General features: G+C 37.5%; 1 protein-coding gene across 4 annotated transcripts; it reads right to left on the reverse strand.

Annotated features, from left to right (window-relative positions):
* Window positions 1-473: 473 nt before the first annotated feature.
* On the reverse strand, window positions 474-19,874 carry parvb (parvin, beta). 4 transcript variants are annotated; one of them, XM_078257408.1, is made up of 13 exons: window positions 19,583-19,874; window positions 11,501-11,590; window positions 10,908-10,978; window positions 10,643-10,745; window positions 8,714-8,854; window positions 8,077-8,192; window positions 7,493-7,551; window positions 7,328-7,347; window positions 6,076-6,137; window positions 5,891-5,959; window positions 5,557-5,658; window positions 5,391-5,463; window positions 474-3,300 (listed from the first exon to the last, which is right to left on the reverse strand). In XM_078257408.1, the coding sequence occupies exons 1-13, from the start codon at window positions 19,731-19,733 to the stop codon at window positions 3,224-3,226; spliced, it is 1,134 nt and encodes a 377-aa protein (XP_078113534.1). In that variant the 5' UTR covers window positions 19,734-19,874; the 3' UTR covers window positions 474-3,223. The 4 variants fall into 4 exon arrangements, with proteins under 4 accessions (XP_078113534.1, XP_078113535.1, XP_078113533.1 ...); XM_078257409.1 differs by lacking the exon at window positions 19,583-19,874 and adding an exon at window positions 16,252-16,346; XM_078257407.1 differs by lacking the exon at window positions 19,583-19,874 and adding an exon at window positions 14,091-14,248 and having other exon boundaries at window positions 8,714-8,851.
* Between the last annotated feature and the right edge of the window lie 987 nt (window positions 19,875-20,861).

Raw genomic sequence — 20,861 nt, forward strand, 5'->3', positions numbered from 1 at the left:
CAGGGAAGACTCTTTTTGGGTAGCAAATGTATTGTTGGGAAAACCACACTTCAGGAGGGCAAAGATAAACGTGACACTCAGAGGCCCGAACCACTCAGACTCGAGTCATACATCTCCATCTGTGAGCCGATCAATTTGCTGTCGTCTGGTCTCCAGCCTTCTCCATTCTTCAACAAACAAAAAGAAGGAAAGAGAAGAGAGACAACATGACAAAAAGCTCTGCATGCACACCAGCCTTGTTGAAGAAAAGAAAAAGGACCCCACATCAGCCAGAGGAAGGGGCAATTTGGGGGATGTGGAAGGTTACCATAGCAACAAAGCAATGAGATAAGAAAATAAAGGTCTAAAATAAACCCATAATTCCTTTAGCTAAACCCCAAATTGCAGGAATTGGCTGTTCCAAAGCCAATCTCGTTCAAAAGCCGAAGCAAATTTAACCCAGCACACAAATAAGAGACAAAATGAAATTCTCATTCAGTTGGATTTCAGGCATTTATTTCTTGATAGGCAAGATTTAAAAAAAAACAAAAAAAAAACGCACAAGAATGAGACATCCAGCGCAAGCGCGATTTAGACTGACTCATCCATTTTCTCAATAATTCACCACCGGCTCTAAAATGCTTGAGTGGTCGTGCACTGTGCATCTTAGCAGGGGGCCTATGCCCCGTTTCGGGAGAGCAGTGTGAGGTCCAGGCCTCCTCGGAGACTTGTCTGAAAGGCCAGTCATACAAAGATACTCTGACAGGGGCTCTCCCGGGACGGAGAGAGCACGCACTTAAGGCAATAGCATGTGGTGTGCTGTGTTCATAGTTCAGAGTCAATGAGTACTGTACCATTCACAGTTCCTTTCTGTCAAGTGTGTATATATATATATACAAAATAACGCGTTAATTTCGATTAATCTGAGAAAAAATAACGCATTAAAAAAAATTACGCAGATTAATCCATTCCATATTGACGTTTGCATACAGACGAACATCTGGTGCCACTGATATGTCTGCGCTTCTCTCTGATGCTCTGAAACAGACGTTACAGGAAACACAAACACCGCTGCATGTGACGCTAGTTAACACAATACTCAACAGCAGCTAACGTTAGCCTACCGCTAGCTAGTTAACACTATACTCGACAGCAGCTAACGTTAGCCTACCTCTAGCTAGTAGCTGGATTAAACACGGTTAAAATGCTGACAGCTAACGCTAAACGGTGTAAAGTGTGACTGTGTTTTACTGTAGAGGATTCAACACCGGGATGTAACAATCTGCAGCTGCCGTCGGAGAAACAACACAGCCGGTGCGTTCAATGAATCTGGTAAACTACAGCGTCGTGGTGCATTTGAAGTTATTGTAAATGTCCTTTTCCTATCTGGTTGTTGTTTTTGTCGATCAACAGCAATTTGAAATAAGTTATTGTTATTGTTATACATTATTATTAAATCATTTAATTTTGACCATATGGCCTTAGCAATAAACAAGCCGTTCTTTAATGTCACCAACTGTTGTTTAGTACCCTTTACTTTCTTAAAAAGTATCGGTTCAGGCACCGTTAATTATGTATGCGATTAATTTCGATTAATTAATCACAGAGTATGTAATTAATTAGATTACATTTTTTAATCGATATATATAGCCTAGCTGAAGTAAGAATATGCTAATGAATTTCAGATATTACCAGTAAAGGAATAGTATAAAAGGAATAGTTTTTTATTTACTTTCTTGTCATGAGTTGAGAATTAGATCAATACCACTCGTAGCTATATACACCCATTAAATAGGAAGATACAGTATAGCCAGTCACGAGTTAGCTTAGCATAAAGATGAACGTAGGGGGAAACAGCTCTGCCCTACAAAGGCACAATGCAGCAAAACTACTTTGTGTTAAATAGTAAACTAACTGTGCTAACTATCACAAGACACAGCCAACTAGACAGCTACAAAAAAGAGCGCTATATCATCTGAAGGCCAGCTGGTCAGATAGCCGCAGGCCAGCTAGCCTTAGTTAAAATTAAATGTACTTATTGTTTTTTCCCTAGCTAGTTATCTGTTAATTAATCTTGGTATTTTAGTGTGTTTTCCACATTATTAAATTAAGCAGCAGCTAAATCCAGTCACAATGTAGCAAAAAGCTAGCTAATCTTGCTAACAGTACTATCCTAGCAGTATAACTGCTTCAGCTTTTGGCTCTAGTTGACATCATGCAATTAGATGTGGTTATTAAACTGCATTAAATTCACATAATCAATTGTATTTAATAGTTATTTCTATATGCTATAGACAGTATATTTATTATTAAAATGAGGTTTTCCAAACTATGTTTTTAAAATGAACAAGAAAGCTGAAATGATACATTTTGTTGATTTTTTCTTGCATTTTGTGAAGATTATCCAAAGGCAAAATGTCTGCTATAGTATCTACATTCTTTATAGATTAGATATAGATTACATGGCAATGATGTTTTGAGCATAAAATAAAGGCACCACAACCTTTCTATGGTGCACAGTTTGTTGTCCAACCTGAAACTTTAAAAAAAATTCTGTAGCTTGTTGTTTTTACACTTTGTGTTACATGAGCTTTAGAGGTGTTGGTACGCAGATTTTGTTATTTACGATCAGGGCCAGAGTAGCAATTTCCCCTGTTTGCAGTCTTTATGCTAAGCTGACCAGCTGCTGGTTTTAATGTTAGCTTAATATTTAGCATACAAACCATGAGCGTGGTATCAGTATTCTCGTCGAACTCTTGGCAAGAAAGCGAATACGTGTATTTCCAAAAACTACTCTTTTAATATTTACACATATTAAGTTTAGATATATATATATATATATATATATATATATATATATATATATATATATATATATATATATATAACAGCATTTCAACTTTCTTAAATATTCTGGAGAGTAACCAGGTTAACACACAAATGTTTTACAGTTTTAACATTCCTTTTCCTGTCATGGCTATTGTGTGTATTCAAATGCAGGCTAAAGGTTGCAGGGTTTCCTGGGTTGCATTTAACATTCGAGGAAGGAATAAATAAGTACTGACATTTGGGGGAAATTAAATACTAACATTAAGGTCTCTCCGTGGGTCTTTTTAAGTCCCACATAATAATGATTTTTAAGTCCCAGTTGGTCTCCTCCAGTGTCCAGACTGTAATGCATAGTATCTGTGCAGGCACAGGGCAGCAATCAAAAGTATATAGTGGGGGGTGAAACTGGAAAAGTTCAATCAGAGTTTTTGTAGTTGGTGAACAGATTGTAGAGGACTCTGAGGGTGGACTTGAGGTTCAGGTTGACAACATCTGGAAAACAAAATGGAGACAGCAAAGATCATTAGAGTTTGCCAAACTTGTTTTGAGGAGTTTCAGATAGAAAAATTAGACCTTTGACAAGCACAAAAACTAATGTTGTAGGAGAAAAGTAGGATCCAAAAAATAAATGGACTGTGCCACCATAAAACCATATTTACAATGCAAAGTAGCTTCTTCTATATTTGCTGTTGGACTACTTTCCCTAAAAGGTTATTTGTAATTTCGGTAAACAAAATGGGGCTAGCAAAATAGCTCATCATAGATCATATGATGTATTACTTCTTACCAGGAGAGATTCAAAGGCACAAAAATACTTCCTGTTCTCTTCATCATTAACATGACATAGGCTACTACACAAGGGCTTATTTGCTTACTGTAATTTCTCATCACAACTAGGTCTTTGGTAAGTGATTCAAGCCAGACACCATTTTGTTACCGCAGTGCCATATTGCATCACCATTTAAACTAGGATACCTTAAGCTCCTTATCGTCTGCATTTCCCTGTTTGGGTGACACTGTTGATATCATTAACAGCTACCTTCATTTATAATGAACCTGCAGAGGTGCACAAACCCACAACCCTTAGCAAACTGCCTGCTCCTAGGAACACAAAGATAACAGCTATATATATATATAATACCATCAGCATGGGCCTGTGGTCAATGACTTTGTATCTCAGTGTAATGAGTCCTTCCAATTAAATGTGTAAAAAATAAAAGACGTAATAATCAGGTTTAGAAAGACTCCTAATCCTGTATACTAACCACCAACACAAGTGCTGGTATCCAGTTGGTGGATAGCTTTAAATACTTAGTTTTAGGCATCGTTCTTGATAACAAACTGGTTTAAATCCCATGCTGCTTCCACATGAAAAAGGTCCAGGTTTCCTCAAAGGTTGTTGAGGAAAATGTGCTTATTTAATGTCTCTTCTGTGACAATGACTTTGGCGGGCTCGGTAGCCTCAACAAAGTTGCTAGTAGGATTTCTGGGAGGAGTCAAACCCAGTTTACAGACCTATATAACAAGCAGGTGCTTAGGAAGGCTACTTCCCTTCTGGAGTGCCAAGATCACCCTTCGGACAGCGTTTGAACTGTTACCCCTGCAGTTGTAAGTGCAGTTATAAAATAATAGAGATATACAGACATAAAAAAGGAACATTTAAAGAGCAATTAAGGCCAAGGAAAATAATACAATAGAAGAGCAAAAGAAAAAGTATGTACGATGCAGTAAGTAGTAGAATATACGTTTAAAACTGGAATGTGGGATTTGAAATATAGGATAAGAATGTGAAGCGAAACGTAAAATATTTACGTTTCGCTTCACATTCTTGTCCTTCACACAAGTAGCTCTGAAAACTATGTAGGTATATATTGTAAAAGAGAGAAGTATACTGTACGGTTAAATAAATATTCTTAAATATATCGTCCTGAGATGGTACAGATATTTATGGCTCTAGCATGAGCTTGAGCTAAGAATTTTATTTAAATCAAACAACTCAAATACAATGCATTCTTCTTTCAATTTCATATTCTGTGGATTAAAATGAGTAAGTACCTGATATTAATTTGAATGCTTCAGTGGAGTAAGGTACTGATTACAGTTTAAGTACGTTATCAGTCAACTGTATTAGATCACAGTCTGAAAGCTATTTCTGTAATAGCATTTCTAACGGGGTTAATGAAATGCAATAAAATGGTGATAAAATGGGAAAATACTTAATTGTGAACTAATAATCATTATAATATAAACAACTATGTGAAACCAGTAAGTCATATTAATTAAGTATAAGTTGTTAAATTCTCCTAAAAAAAAGAACAGGCTGGTTTATTCAAACGTGCAGCTCAGGGCAGAATGAACCCAGCACCATCCGACCAGTATGAGAGTTTAAGGGTAAGGCAAGGTCTCCATCTACTGGACAACCTTTAATATGACTGCTACTGTAGGACATCAACGATTAAACTTCCTTTTTAAATGGCATCCTGTCAGCAAAAGAGACTCATAATCTCAGTCAGCCTCCATTAAATCTCCCCCTTGAAAAGGGTCTTTTATCTGATCTTGTAATAATGTAATCTATAAAATACCTTCTGGTCTGGCTTTGGGTTTCTTCAGGCCTCCATCCTGCATCAGCTCAAAGGCAAACGCCACATTGTGGACCTGAGGGGACACAACATGGAAACTCAATGTAATGATAAATTGCAAAAAAATCCTATTCGACCGACAAATTTCACTTTTTGAGGGCATAATCACCTTCTGTTCGAAGCTCTCAGGGGTGAGGAAGAAGTTGTACAGAGGGACAAAGTAGTCTTCTAGCAGCCCCATCAGCAATATCAGGTACACGCCATCAGCAAACTGGACACACACACACACACACACACACTTATAATAGACTGCATGAACATTTACAGCATATACAATAATAAAACTGCAAAGTAAATCAGATTGTATTATGTTTCAAAAATAATACATGCAAATAGAAGGAAGATGAGAGGATGAAAATATGTTACATAACACAAACTCATGATCGTTTTATATTTGACTGGACTGTGAGTCTCTAGATACTGTAAATGATCAAATCTCTTACCTGAGATTCCAGCTCAGTAACTTCCAGGTTCAGCTTGTTCAGGTGTTTGTTCACGAAGGTGATGAGAGACTGGTAACGGGATCAACAAACTTATTAATCATAAATACAGTACAGTTTAAAAAAATACCAACTAATTTGAAGTCATTATACTATCCATTATCTTTCAGAGAAAAGGTTTTTAATACCGTTTTCACCACGTTGAGCTTGTCAGGTGCGTGATCCAACAAAGTGTCAAACGCATCCCTCTCTGTTGTAAAAAAGAAATAATTCAAAGGTTATGAATACTTAATAAAGAAACAGTTTGCCATTTTTGGAAATGTCAATGGTGTACCACTCTCATATCTGTCCAATAATTATATGTCACCGCCATGCTAACCCTGCTAACTGCTAGCTAACGTTACCGGAGGACCAGGCAAGTGGGCCATGGCTGTTTACAACATGTAGCCTGTTCAGCGGCCGTAGCCGACAACGTTGAGTTATTTTAAACCGAGAGAGGGGGGGCTGTAAATCGGGAAGAGAGGACCGTGAGTTTGCCATAATGCCATAATTCTAAGCCAATAAAGTGTGTTCAGTCGGGTGGAGACGACGACAAGGTGGTGGTATTTTTAGCGGTTCTCACCGTAATTCTGAGCCGAGGAAGTGTGTCTGTCCGTCGAGTGGCGAGGACGGTGAGGTTGTTGTGTTTTTAGTGGTTCCTACCGTAATTCTAAGCCGAAAAAGTGTGCCTGTCAGTTGGGTACAGAGCTCCACGTGAGCACAGGCTTTTATGACTGTCAATATAGCCAGCATCTAACGTTAGCTACTCCGCTGTGCTGTGAAGTAATGTCTGGCTATGTGAGACAAGTTTCTAGCAACATTGTTGTGGATGCTGTGGTCTCAGCCTGGCAACCTCCATGAACTTCGAGTCTGGGGAGGAGGGGGCGGGGGAGACGACTCTCTTCAGTATTTTGAATTTGTACTGCAGTAACTATTTTAAACAGTAGATGTCAGTATTACATATTGCACCTTTAATGACTGGAAACAGTGGGAAACAGCTAGCCTGGCAAGTTGTGGTTTTACAGCTGTGGTTGTGAGGCAGCAGAGAGGAAGTCACTGCTCCTGGCCAACAAATAGTCTGATACATAGCCCCAAGTAAAACATTTTTGCTTTTAGACTTTAGTTTTTATTTGAATTAAACAAACAAGATATAACATGTTAATTAGTGAACTTTAAAGGTGCCAGAAGATAGACTGTGTTACCTTCAGGTCGAGCTAGACTAGCTGTAACATATTTAACAAACAAATATGAGAGTGGTATCAATCTTCTCATCTAATTCTCAGCAAGAAAGTGAACAGCGCGTTTCCCAAAATGTTGAACTTTTCCTTGAGGCAGATGAATAAAGAAAGAATAAAAGTAAACAGACATTTCCATAATTGTAACTGTGTGGCTTAAACTCACCAAACCTTCCCATCATCATTCTGAAAAAAAATGAGACAATTTGAAAAACTAGTTATACTATAAGATATAAGATATACTTTATATTACAATTAACATTAATAATACCTTACATTACAACATTGATATAAAAAGAGGTGGATACAATTATTAAGTATCAGCTCTTACTCTGTGGTGCTCGTCAGCTCCTTGGTCACAAGAGCCGTCTGCAGGATGCCCTCTCGTTTCTGCTCAAACAAAATCAAAATGCTTCAGTTACTTCATGAGAGAATAACTGCAATTGTTAATGCACATTCTGAAGATGACATGTGCAGACATGACATTGAAAAACACTAAAAGATGACGGAAGGATTTAGCCATAAACTGACACTATACTATGTCACTATGATCAGTGTTAGCCTCATTATATTATTGTTTTGAATGGGTCTTGGTTATTTTCATGGTTTTAGACAGCTCTTGAGTTGTTTTAAGGTTACATTTAGGCAATTTCTGAGATGACATGATTGTATTACAAATTTTATTTGTAACTTGTAGACATGTTTTTGTTAAATGTTGAGGTATATTTTGAATTATCTGTCTTACGTTGTTTATCTGTACCTCACTGTTATTGCTGCCTATATTGAAAAAGAGATTCTTAATCTCAGGGATATAAATGAATAAAATGTAACTATACACCTTTGTAATCATCCCTCCATTATTGAACATAATGATAGTGAATGCCAACCTTGTGTGAGCTTGATGAGCCACTTTACCTTGATGACGACCACCTGCACAGAAACATGCTCAGGCAGTCTGATGGGGGCCTGGAAATGCATCGCGAGAGCCACCAGCAGATAGACAATAGCCACCAGGTTCTTTGAATGAATAGCTATAACAGTAAATCATAAGAAAGGACTGTAAGCTCTTTGCACACTGCAAGCGAACATACTGATGCAAGCAATTTTCAAAAGACGAAAGGTAACAGTCTCTGCTTTTTTTTCAAGAGACAAAACTAAAAATGAAAAATCTGCAAACGAGCAGTTAATGAAGCATGAATTAATCCAACTCTGTGGACTGCAGTGGGAAATCATGATGTTTGTAGAGCTCCTCAAAACTCTGTACTGGGTTAAATTATTGCTATTTGTAATGCAAATTAAGAGATTATGTGTTAAAGAGGAATTCCACCAATTTTGCACGAGGTTCAGTTTGCCAGTCACCAGGATGCAGCCTGTAAAAACAGATGTATCATGTTTTCTGTGGCTGTGGAGGAGCTCTCCTATGTGTGACAAAATAACCCCAATGATATCATAATGATGTCATCAGGGTTATCTTGGCGATTTGCATTACGTGAAATGTAGGCTCCAATATTTTTTTATCCATCCAAATCACTGAAGTCGTTGTAAAACTCACAGTCCACACTCCACTCAATGGTCCAGCCGTGAGGCCTCAGCAGTTCGTTGACGGCCTCCAAAACCGTCTGAAGCTTCTGCTTTTGTCCGATCTCTGACTGGGTCACCTCGGCCACGTTCAGCTTCCTGCCTGACAACTCTTCTGTCAACAACAGGAGAGATGAGATATCAGCTTAAACACACAGGGAAAGACTTTCCACAATCATTAATAATTGTTTACAGAATCACGCAGCAGTATTGTCTTGTACTGAACACACAGTACATACATATATATATATACACTGTATATACTGTAGCAAGCAAGCAATGTCTAAATTAAGAGGAATTAGGAAATCGTACAGATAAAAAAGGTAGGTATATAAAAGAAACCAGCAATACTGATAACAAAAGAAAAGGAAATCTAAAAAAGGGCACTGATGCAGTTGGTCAAGACAGAGTACATAAAGGTGCAAAGTGTGCTAAAGGAGTGTGAAAACTAAAAAGGGCTTTAACAGAAATGAAGAAATCACACATCACTTAAAATGTTTCCTGCTGTTTATCACACTTCTACTTAAATAATTGTTAAACAGTGGATGAGACAGTTTGTCAGGCTGCAATAATTATTTCCACGGAGGACAAGTGGGAGCGAGGAAGAAACCCTTCAGTGTGGAGATAAAACAATGAGGAGCTGAATTTTCCCTTTGATAACACAAAAAACACAGAATTTAAGAATCTACATACAATTAAAACATGCTCTATGTAATAAATGCAATAGATAATTGGAGCACAAGTAACATGGACATGAATGAACTCAGAGTGATGCTACCTATACAGTACAGGCACATGTGTGACATATAGCAACTAAAACCTGCTAATGTTATTTTAACTGAATGAATTTAGAATTTCAGAATTTAGTTTTTATCACTGCTACTGTCACAATGATATTATTGATTTGGCAGATAATTGTTTCTAAAGTAGATGATTTTGTCCAACCTACAGAGTAACAAGAGATTTGTGTCATCACAAAATGCTTATTTTTTGGGATATTGGCTTGGGATTAAACGTTATTAGTTGATAGCATGCAGAAGGGGAAATCTGAAAATGTTTTCAGCCTGCTGTAACAAAGACAGAAACAAGGGTGAGGCCCCAAACAGACCAAAGACACTGAATCTTTACCAGACACAGCAGCACCCCAGTGAATACACACACTGGACACTGACCACGGGAGAAAACAATGTGCCAATATCAGTATTTTGAAATGTTATTTTATGAGGTGGATGTTTAGTATGAACCTGCTACAGCTTTTCAGTGACAAAGAATAAAGATCAATGGTAGGAGGCAGACATTTCTGTTTTTACTGCAGACAGTGTGCTTCAAAATGAAAGAAATGTTAGGGAATTGTGTTTACAAGTAGTCATTATCAAAGCAGGTTTTAATTCTAATTCCAAGATAATACTTTTAGGCAATATATTCACTGATGCCAATTTACTAATGCTGAATTAAGTTTGGTCTACTGCACAGCTGGTACAGAGGTGCATACAGAAATCATGCAAAATAAGGTACTGAATTACTGCTCACTGTCAGCACTGAGTTTATTGCAAATGCAACGTTATGGTCATAGAACTTTGTCAAAAATTAAACTCACAATAGTAAATAAAAACATCTTTATACTAGAGGCCACAGGCTGCAAATAAAATGATAAATTGCTGTGAAGTTACTCTTTTTCCGACTGGTGCGGCCTGTTGCTCTAATATAAATAATGTTGTTTCATATTAAAGTCAGTCCAAAACTTTGCATTTCCAATAAACATAGTGCTGACAGAGTGCAGGAATTAAACACTTTCTACTACTACTAATACTGCCAATTTTCATACTGGTACATGGCACATTTAAGGCCTACAGAAGCTATATGGATAAAGATGTTGTGAGAGTTGTGATACTTTCTTCCTCACCAAATAACTTCTGGAGCACTTGTCCATCATAACAGTCCTCCTCCAGGTCTTTGACTATGATCCTGTCTTCCTCCAATTCACTGTTGATCCAGTCAATCAAGACCTGCACACAAATCACAATGCAAAAAAACCTACAGTCAAACTCTACGTCAAAAAAGTCAAACTCAGTCAAACTTCATCTGTGTACTGTTTTCTTCGTGTTTTCATCGCTCGGATTGTGCTGAAGAGATATGATGCTTGTGCACAAAAAATGATCCCAGACTACCTTCAAAAGATCTTTAAATTTAAGATTTTCCCGCGATGTTGGGTCCAACATGATCCTCTCAGCGTTTTCCTCTGGTGAAGATAATGCAAGAGAAACTCAGCGTAGGTTATAGTGACACTCAAATATCCTGTTTCATTTCCTACATATTTGTCTCCCCTTTTGGATACATACATACATACTTTTTGTCTCACATAAATACAACTCTACAGACACAAACACACACGGATACAATGTTCCTATCACCCCCACATCAACAGTGATTCACATGGTGACTAAGGGCAAAGGCGTCTCCCCTCCACCCACTTTCATTTCCTGCTTTTCCACTGTCAAAGTCCCCATTACTCATATATATATATATATATATATATATATATATATATATATATATATATATAATCCTCTGTGACCTGAGTAACCTATAACACTGAGATGCAAAAGTCTTAAGAAGTTGATCATATTTGAAATGCAATTGCAGCATCAACAACACTGCAACCAGTTCAGGCAATAATAGTGTTTTAACATTAAAGATGTAATTTCAATTAAAAATGTGATGTTCTTCACATGTGCATATGTGTGTTTGTGTGTGTATATACCCATCAGTGTGTCCTCTGGATGGATGTCTGTCCCTGTAGGAAGCATGGGAGCATTGATGGCATTCTTCCCCTCCTCATGGAGATCACTCACTTGTAAAACAAGAAGACACACAAAAAAACAAGAACAAATTCAATAAAAACAAATCAACAGAAAAAAGACTTGATTGTATTTCTATTCTCCAAGTATGGAGACAGAAAGTGAGATAAGCGGGGAAAGACTATGGAACAGAAATGAAAAGACAACAGAGAAAGCTTGTCAGAGTCACTGGTAACAGTATTAGTGCACAATCACCACAAATCCCCCTTGTAAGGACAAGTGTGGTGTACATTTGCGCCAACTGGTCCTCCTCTACAGCCACTACTTCAGTCACTCCACCAACACTTTTCTCTATTTAGTGTCAGTAACAGTCAGAGCCTCACAAAATTGCATTTATAAAGGTTTCTAAAAATGGGTTGACACTTAACCAGAATCTTAGAGGGGAACTCTACCAGTTTCACACATAAAAATCTGTTCACAGGTCTTGGTGAGTACTGCTGCATACAGTATTTGAAAGAAAGTTGTATAAAGCCTTCTGTGGCTCCCAAGGAAGCGGTGTGTAGTCTGATAAAGTCCTCAACTGACATCACTTGAGTCAGTGTCGGTTGGGGCTGCAGACTACAGGTTTAATAAAAAACAGTTGATGTGCGTGGCTGGGTTAGCCCAGTTGGTAGAGCAGGCACACATATATGGAGGTGTATACCTCGACGGAGAAGGTCCAGCGTTCGAGACCGATCTGAGACGATTTCCTGCATGTCATCCCCCTCTCTCTCCCCTTTCATATCTATCTGTTCTTTCCATTAAAGGCTGAAATGCCCCAAAAAATATTAAAAAAACGGTTGATGTGGACTTAAAAATAAGTGAGTTAACCTCTGTAGGCTGTTGCTCATCTCTGCTTGAAGCTACTTAATGTTTATTAGATTTACATTAGATGCTACTAGCATAATACACCCGAATGTCTGAAACAAACTGAGTATAGTATTGTAAAGTATATTTCAACCATTCTTTTGTCAAATGCCCTATATTGTGCTGATAGGAAATTCTGCAAAAGTTTTCAAGCTGTGAGTTTCAGAAACAGTTTGAAGGAAATGTTTATCCAGGGATGTGTACATAGACAGTGAAATAAATGGACACAGTCGTTAGCCTATTTTTACAAAAACAGCTGCTACGGGGCCATAACGTGAGATACAAGGTAATGGAGCCTTTTATACATTGTCATGTTTCTTGAAATAAACAATGGACAAATAGAGTCTTTAAACACTTCAGATGTAAAGTTATTCACTGTCAAAGTGACGCCAAAATGAATGGGAGTCAATGGAATGCTAGCAGAAGGTGATGGCTTGTTAGCCTGAGAACAACCTACCTTACCCCCTTGGATTTGTACTGCAGCCTGAGCTTTCACACGTCTGTTACTTCCTTATTTTTTCTCCACCCATGTGGGGCTCTTTCCATCACAGATTGCATTAATGTCAATTAACGTCTTATTTAAAAAAAAAAAATAAAAAAAAAATAATCAAGTAATTTAAGAATGTATCTTGGCATTTTATACTCAAAATATGGTTAATTTAATTAATTTATATATTTATACTTTTTATTGATCCCCAGTGGGGAAATTACAATGGTATTAGAATTGGAAAGTCTTTAAGTCTTTAAGGTTGATTTAAGGTGACAATACACAAAAAAAGTAACAAACACTTTGAGTGAAAAATCAATTTCCACCGATATGCTTTCACTTCTGACTGGAGAGACACTCCGGGGATTTAAAGGCTTTCTTCCTCTAATGGCCACATTGCTTTTATCATCCTGCATTTCAATTTGTACAACCTGCAACAGGCTGGGCCCCAATCAATGGTCTCCAATCTGTTATTTCATTGACTTGACTATTTATAAAACCAAGGAGAACCAACGAAAGCACTTTGAGGGTTTTTTTTTCTTCAAATTAAAAGCATGTAAAAGAAATCTATTTTTCTGATTGAAAATATAATGAAAGAAAGTCTAGAACAGTTACAGTGTTTTTATGATACAATCTGTACAAAATCTTAACATCAAAGCTTGTACAAAGATATACACAATTACCCCGGGAGGAGGGGTCCCCACAGATCTGATATCAACTATCGCATTACAGATCAGCAGTTTGCTTTGTAATTACATAGCAAGCTTGCTGCATTTCATCATAATTGTGCTGCTTCCTCCCTCCGTGTCCATGGGACTGCCTTACTGCTGCTGGCACTTCACACAGTCAAGTAAAATGTGGGTGAAAAAGGTCAAATTATATAATATAATTAATTTGCTCATAGCAGATTTCTGCAGAACGATTTATGGAAATAAAAATACTTTCACTCGCTGGTCCAGAAATATAACAGCAAAGACGCCAGTTGATTCTATAATGCTAAGTGAACATTTTAAACACATTTTCACATCTTGATGACCTCTTAAAACAACTGACACAACACATTGCTGGGTATTAACCTACAGTTGCACTAAGGTAACAGGTCCTGCTTCCCTATTTCTACTTCCAAGTTCCTCAAAGTCCAAAATGAAAACCAAATTTACCTTGTTTCTTCCTCTTAGTCCCACACAGCAGCCCCGCCATGTCCCCACTATAAACCTCCGGATTCCCTACGATGGCACCGAGCAAAGGTAAATGTAGGAGTGTATGTATATGTGTGTGTGTGTGTGTGTGTGTGTGTGTGTGTGTGTGTGAATCGTAGTCGGTGGGACTGAGCAGTGGCAGGGGCATCATCACGTGTTTATTTCTGTCACAACCCTCCACCCCACATCTGCGGTCCAGTTACAGGAGACGCTGAGGGGGCGTGTGTGTGTGTGTGTGTGTGTGTGTGTGTGTGTGTGTGTGTGTGTGTGTGTGTGTGTGTGTGTGTGTGTGTGTGTGTGTGCGCTTGGGACAAGAAGGACCACACTGGACATAAATGTGCAAAAGCAACTCAACACCAGTAAACCTCTGGGCTGTTAAATAGTGGACACAGGACCAACTTCACTGATCTATGACAGGTATAGTGTCGACTTTTTGTTGTTGTAACTGACTGATAAAATTGCTGTCTAGTAATTTCACAGCAATATAAGAGAAGAGACTTGTTTTTGTGAATAACTGAGCATGTGAATGGAGCCTTTAATATGTTTTGCTGCAGCGGATAATCAATCAGACAGCAGCTGTATTCCTGTTAACAGAATTACACTAATTCAATACAAATCAAAGCCAGCAGTCAAGAACATTTATCTTATGCAAGGTTCATTGCACAAATGTATGTAAAGAGCCCCTCAGTGTTTTTTTACAAACCAATTTGAAAAAAAGGACACAACAGCAACAACATACGGTCTGACTTCTTTTTGCTTTAGCGATAAAAATGTTCTAAGTATAATCAGTCTGCATCATAAGCAGCAGCATAAAGCAGATTAAAATCGACCTTGTCTTGTTTGGTTCCACTACTTGCGAGGGGGGGAGAGAGAAGGCGGTTCACTGTGGCACAGAGGAAGATATAAATAATGCAGCAGTATAGAGAAAACAGGCCGGACCTTAAATATAGCTCTGGTTATTTACACCAACACAGGCACCAGTGAGTAACAGCAGCCAGGAGACAACAGAATCCCTGAGTTTGTTCCAAATGGGGCCTTCAGCAGACATTAACTCTTTAATTTATTACACCTAATAAATATTATCATATCTTATTTACTTTATGTTGTAATTCTGTTTTTTTTTTTATTTACTATTTTTGTATGTTTTTTCTTGTCCAAATCAAGAGTCGAAAGATAGAGGGAGTTGAATTGCTTAAAACAGCAAGTATGCTTCTGTCCTTTTTTGGAGTAAGTCTACAGGCTCTGACACACTAGCCATACGACCGACCAGAAAAGGCAGTCGGACAGTCACCCAAAAAATCTAAACCGGCAGCTGATTGGACGAACGTGTCACGTGGGTCTGGCTGCTCCTGGATTTTACAACCGGGCATAATGGCGGCTTCATTCGGAATACAATCTCATATTTTACGAAGATAGTTCACCAAAACGTGTTTCTGAAAACATTTTAAGTGAGAAATAGGCTATGCAGTTGCTGAATCTGTCTTAATTTCAGATCGACAAAGGTCAGTTTAAAAGATTTTCGTCAGATTTTCAGAGGCTTAGTCACGCTCATCCCGCTCGTCATTTCCGGGTTAGCGCTCCACCAATCAGATTGGTCATTGAGTCTGACTGCCCGCCTTTCGATTCAACATGTCAAATCGGCCCAAATGAAGGCCGACGGCTCCTCCGACGGACGACGGCACGGAACACACGGAACAGACTCGAGTCACTGACCTCGCCAGACTGTCCAACAGCCGATAATCGGGTTGGTGTGTCAGGGCCTTAATATGTTTAAAATATCAGTGAATCTCCTGAATAATGGCTACTAATAATACCATAACTGTTTAGTCAATATAATTTACCAGCGATTTGGATGTTTTTACGATTTGTACAGTATTTGCAAGACAATTCTACATTCTTAAATCACCAGTATAGTTCAAGAGCAAAAAAGCCAGAAAGCAGCAGTATAAAAACAAAAAAAATCTATTGATTCTAGTAATGTTTGTTTAACTTGTACAATTTTTGGATTAATTAATGCATAATGTACTCAATTCTCCATCTCTTTTTGGTAAAAATAGACAAAGAAATAAGTATGTGAAGTGAATAAAAAATGTTAAATAGCAACAATAAACAAATGACTTACTATTGTCAGCATCCATAGAGTGTAAATACTCTTCACCCTCAGATAATACAGCGAGGATGTGACCTGGCGTTCATCCTCTCCGTCCTTATAAAGCAATAACATGTTTTTTTTCTTCACTAAACTATCACTTGTACAGCACTGCATGTTGCAGACAAGGGCTGTGGAGCCTTGTCAGAGAAGTGCAGACTTCCTTTATGTTTATCAGGGATATACAGAAAGAGCCATGGACATGCAGTTTCTTTGAAAAATACTGTATGTCTGCAATTGCAGAAATCTGGGCTCTGTAAAAAATATTCCTTTATGTCTTGTTGAATGGCCTCAAGTAACACTTTCCATCCTATTTCTGACACAACAAGAAGAGGGTTTAGGGGCTTAACACTGAACTACAATGTGTATGTGTTGTTGCTAAGGAGTGTCAACACAAACCCACGAGTATTTTTTCTTAAAGGCACAATCCTATTACACTATTAATGAGGATTCAGCAAATGTGAAACAACTTTTTGTTGTGGTGTTCTTTCTTCAAGAATATAAAGTACCACACCCAAATGTAACAGAAACCACAACAACAGAAGTAGCAGCATGCGAGGCCACAAGCTGTGCTCCATTACTAAAGACTAAACCTCACATACTTCCATCCTGTTATACTTATTTCTAATTCAAACATCACTGAGATCGACTTTTAAAATAACTTGTCTATCAGCTGAGCTTTAATCCACTTAGAGCACACACTAGGGCACTGCACTCTCATAAACTGCACTCACTCCCTGAGACTGCACTGAGACTATGAGGGATTGCCTTCTGTCCAGCCATATGTTGGCAAAATTAAGGTCTGGGGACCACCAAGGGTTTTGGGAGGTATGTTGGAGGTTGCCAAATCAGGGAACAGTTACATTTTTATGTTGTATCATTCATTACATATTAGCACAAAGGGAAATTGCTAAAGAGAGTATCCCTTTCCTTACTTTTACCTTTCCTATACCTACACTTAAGTCTGCGCCAGAGTGCTATGAGAGATTTCCTGATTTTAACAACCAAGGGGACAGAGCTGCGACAGACCTGCAACTCCTTACACAGGATAATTAAGGTTGATTGTTGTTAAAAAAGGAAGACATTTGGAGGATTCTTTATAATAGGACAACCTAGACGACCTGTGTTGGCATATTCAGTCTTGAAATTCAGACTTCTAAAGAAGAATATAGAGACACTACAGACATTTTGGGAAATCGGGTTCCACAGAGCCAGATAAAAAGATGTGCATGATAGGTCCATGACAGAGTTAGCCTAGCTTAGCTCAAAGACTGGAAGCAGGGGGAAACTGCTAGACTATCTAACAAGAGATACAAAAATTCACATTGATATATCAAGACATATGATGATGTTGAATGGAGGGCTGAAACTAATGATTTTAATTTTCATTATTATGTAAACTGACAAATTATTTTCTCGATTCATTGTTTTGTCTGCAAAACTAGAAAGATGATGTAAAGAAAATCCCATCACAATTTCCTCGAACCCTAAGTGACATCTTAAAAAAAGCTTGTTTAGTCTCACTAACTGTCCAAAAATACAAATATATTAAATTAACTACAATAGTGATAAATCAAAGCAGCAAATCTGAGAAGCTGAAACCAGCAAATATTTTGCACTTTTGCTTTAAAAATGACGATTGCACAACTTACCATTTCAAATTCTGTTCAATTGATGTTGATGTATATCCTCATTTCTAAACAATCAATTAAGCTTCTCTCTCTCTCTCTCTCTCTGTGAATAAATATATCATGCTCCAATATTTATAACAACTTAACAACTCTGCTGTATATGTATCTTTCATGGTCAACAGTTTTGGGACTTCATTTTGAGAAATACTGGTATAAGTTCATTCTGTACCAAGTTACTGTATATTAACCAACAGCACATCTATATCACCATTGGAGCTTTAAGCACAACCTTCAGCAGCAAGACAAACACTCTCATTTACTCATTTAACCAGGAATCCACCTCCCAGTTATCATCTAACTAACTCACTGGGCTGAGCTGTGTGCTGGTTTCTCTGTTTAACCCCTTAAAGCAGCTTTAAGGTTAGAAGAATCACCTTATTCCACTCTGGCGGGACAGTATTAATCAGGGCTCATGATTATTTTCATTTTCAATTTGTTTTTCTGTTCATCACTGAGTCTATTAACAGTCTGAAATCCACATATATTTAATTTACAATTATATGAAACAGTAAAGCAACAAATACACACATTTGAGAAGTTGATCAGAGTTTCTTTTGGCATTTTTTCTCAATAAATTGACTAACAAATAGATTCTCAAAATCAGTCAATCAGCTAATCGATTAATTAACTAATTGTTTCGGCTCTAATGTATATCATGTATCATTGTGCATCATTCATCTTGTGCATCATTTTTTATACACATTTCTCCCCCAAAATTCAGCCTGACATATTTGGTTTTACTAATTTTTGGCTTCAAAACTTTAAGTTTGATTAAAATTCAAACTATTAAATCTTCATCTAAAGATGAGTGGAAGCCCATGGTTTTTAGATGAGATGTATGGAATTTTAAAGGGGCTCCTAAACAATTAACATGTCTCTGTCCTCCTGCTGGTGGACCTCCTTTAATGGAAATTACAAACACATGGCAGTGAGCGTGCACACACAACACAACACAACACAACACACACACATACACACACACACACACAACAAACACAGAGGCGTTAAACTTTGCAGCTGTCTGTTTTACCACAGTGTCTGGCCTGTGGGAGGGCAAAAAATAGTTTGGCCAATAAGTAAGAGGACAATAAGTTAGTGTTTTAATATCCAAAATACAGTGAGAGCAGTGATCCTCTTATATCCTTATCTTCAAAACCTTGCATTCCTGTCACCACTGTGCCTGTATGACCTATTTATGTTCATTACCTCATGTTAAAATGCCTGTAGAGTTGCTAAGGGGACTTTGTCTCGCCTCTCATTCGCTAAGAGAAGTATGAAACCCATATCAAACTACACTAGGGCTGAAAATATGTTTTGAACCTCTAATATAGGCTATGACACACTAATCAGAAGGATGTAAATGCAACATTTAAGCCAGATTACAATAGTAGCCTACCAAAGAAAGTCAAAAAGTCAAGATAAACTGAGTACTAGGGAAACACGATCAATGTTTTCATGTGTGCTGTGCATGATTAAAGTGCCAGTGATGTCCCAGAGGAGAATATTTTAATAGCGTATCATGTGATTGCAGCACCATGGACAAAAAACACAACAATGGTATCAAATAAAGGCCTTTCATAATATTAGAATATCAACAAAAAAAAATGACTTACCTTCTTTAGACTTTTTCTTTCGCACCAGGGTTCCTCCTAATTTCCCGAGGAAAGATTCGTCCTTTTTCATTTTTGCGGACTGCGGGGTCGCAGATGTGTTCGCAGTCCCAGACATCTGATCTTTCAGTAAGATGTGTTTATGTGCTCTCATATGTATTCGTTTATAATGTCACTCTTCCCTGTGATGCGTTCAGGGCACCGGTGTACGATCATGGACTGTATATGAAGAATACACCGAATTCACATGCAGACTGAGGAAAGCAGCGCTGGTCGGGCATCAGGCATCAACACAGACGAATGACTCACATGTGATGCGAGTAAAAGCTTGATCTGCTTCAATGTTTACTGACGCTTCATCCCACAGCGCCTACTAACGGCAGGATGATGAACAGGGTCAGGGTTTATCAAGTCTGGTCGCCTTAAAAATAGACAGTAGTATCCTAAACCAACATAATGATTTTATGTATTTGAATGTTTTAATGTTAAATACATTTACAATGACAATAAATACATAACTATCCAGTGAAGATAAACTAATCTCAATCTAGTTTACAGAGCTTTTCAAGAACTAAAGACCATGAAATTTGTTTGTTTTTTTAAATCCTCTAAAAGCTAGTAAGAGTTTACATTCTCTAAGTGGTGGAAGAAGTATTGTGATCATTTAGGTAAAAGTAGCAGCACTACACTATAGAAATACCTGAAAGTAAAAATCCATTCAATGCATTCAAAATTCAAATTCTAAAGTACAAAAGTATTATCAGCTAAATGTACATAGTTTTAAAAGTAAAGTACTCATTATGCAGAATGGTCTCCGTCAGTTATGTTATTCTAATTTTGAATAATTATTAATGATGCCTTAATTAATGCAAGCAGTGCTTTAATGCTGTAGTTGGTTGAGGATTTACTTTTGGTTAGTTTATTCTTTAACAGAGCAACTGATCATGTTTTGTGCATAAAACTCAATATGAAAAGTAATTAACTATAGCAGTGAAATAAATGTAGTATCTCAAAATTGTACTTACTATATTCTTTACTTTTACGAAATTACCGACAGTAATCATAGTATAACAACAAATAAATGAGAAAAAAAGGTTAACTTTTGACAACAAAGATTTAAGATAAATTCAAACAGAAATAGGTTTGAGTTATCGATGGAAACAAAATCTCAATCACATCATAATTTATAACACAAACCTGTATATGTCCAGTATTGACAGACGTTACTCATGTAAACATATCTTTAACAAGATCAGAAAAGATTACTTTATAGATTGAGTTG

This window comes from Sander vitreus, chromosome 8 (genome assembly GCF_031162955.1).
Source record: "Sander vitreus isolate 19-12246 chromosome 8, sanVit1, whole genome shotgun sequence".
NCBI classification, from domain to species: domain Eukaryota; kingdom Metazoa; phylum Chordata; class Actinopteri; order Perciformes; family Percidae; genus Sander; species Sander vitreus.

Excerpts from the sequence above, each read along its gene's own strand:
- parvb (XM_078257408.1), bottom strand. The coding sequence starts at position 19,733 with ATGAGAGCACATAAACACATCTTACTGAAAGATCAGATGTCTGGGACT. Across the intron at positions 11,591-19,582 it reads AAAGAAAAAGTCTAAAGAAG|TGAGTGATCTCCATGAGGAG; the intron begins GTAAGTCATTTT and ends TTGTTTTACAAG. Across the intron at positions 10,746-10,907 it reads AATTTAAAGATCTTTTGAAG|GTCTTGATTGACTGGATCAA; the intron begins GTAGTCTGGGAT and ends ATTTGTGTGCAG.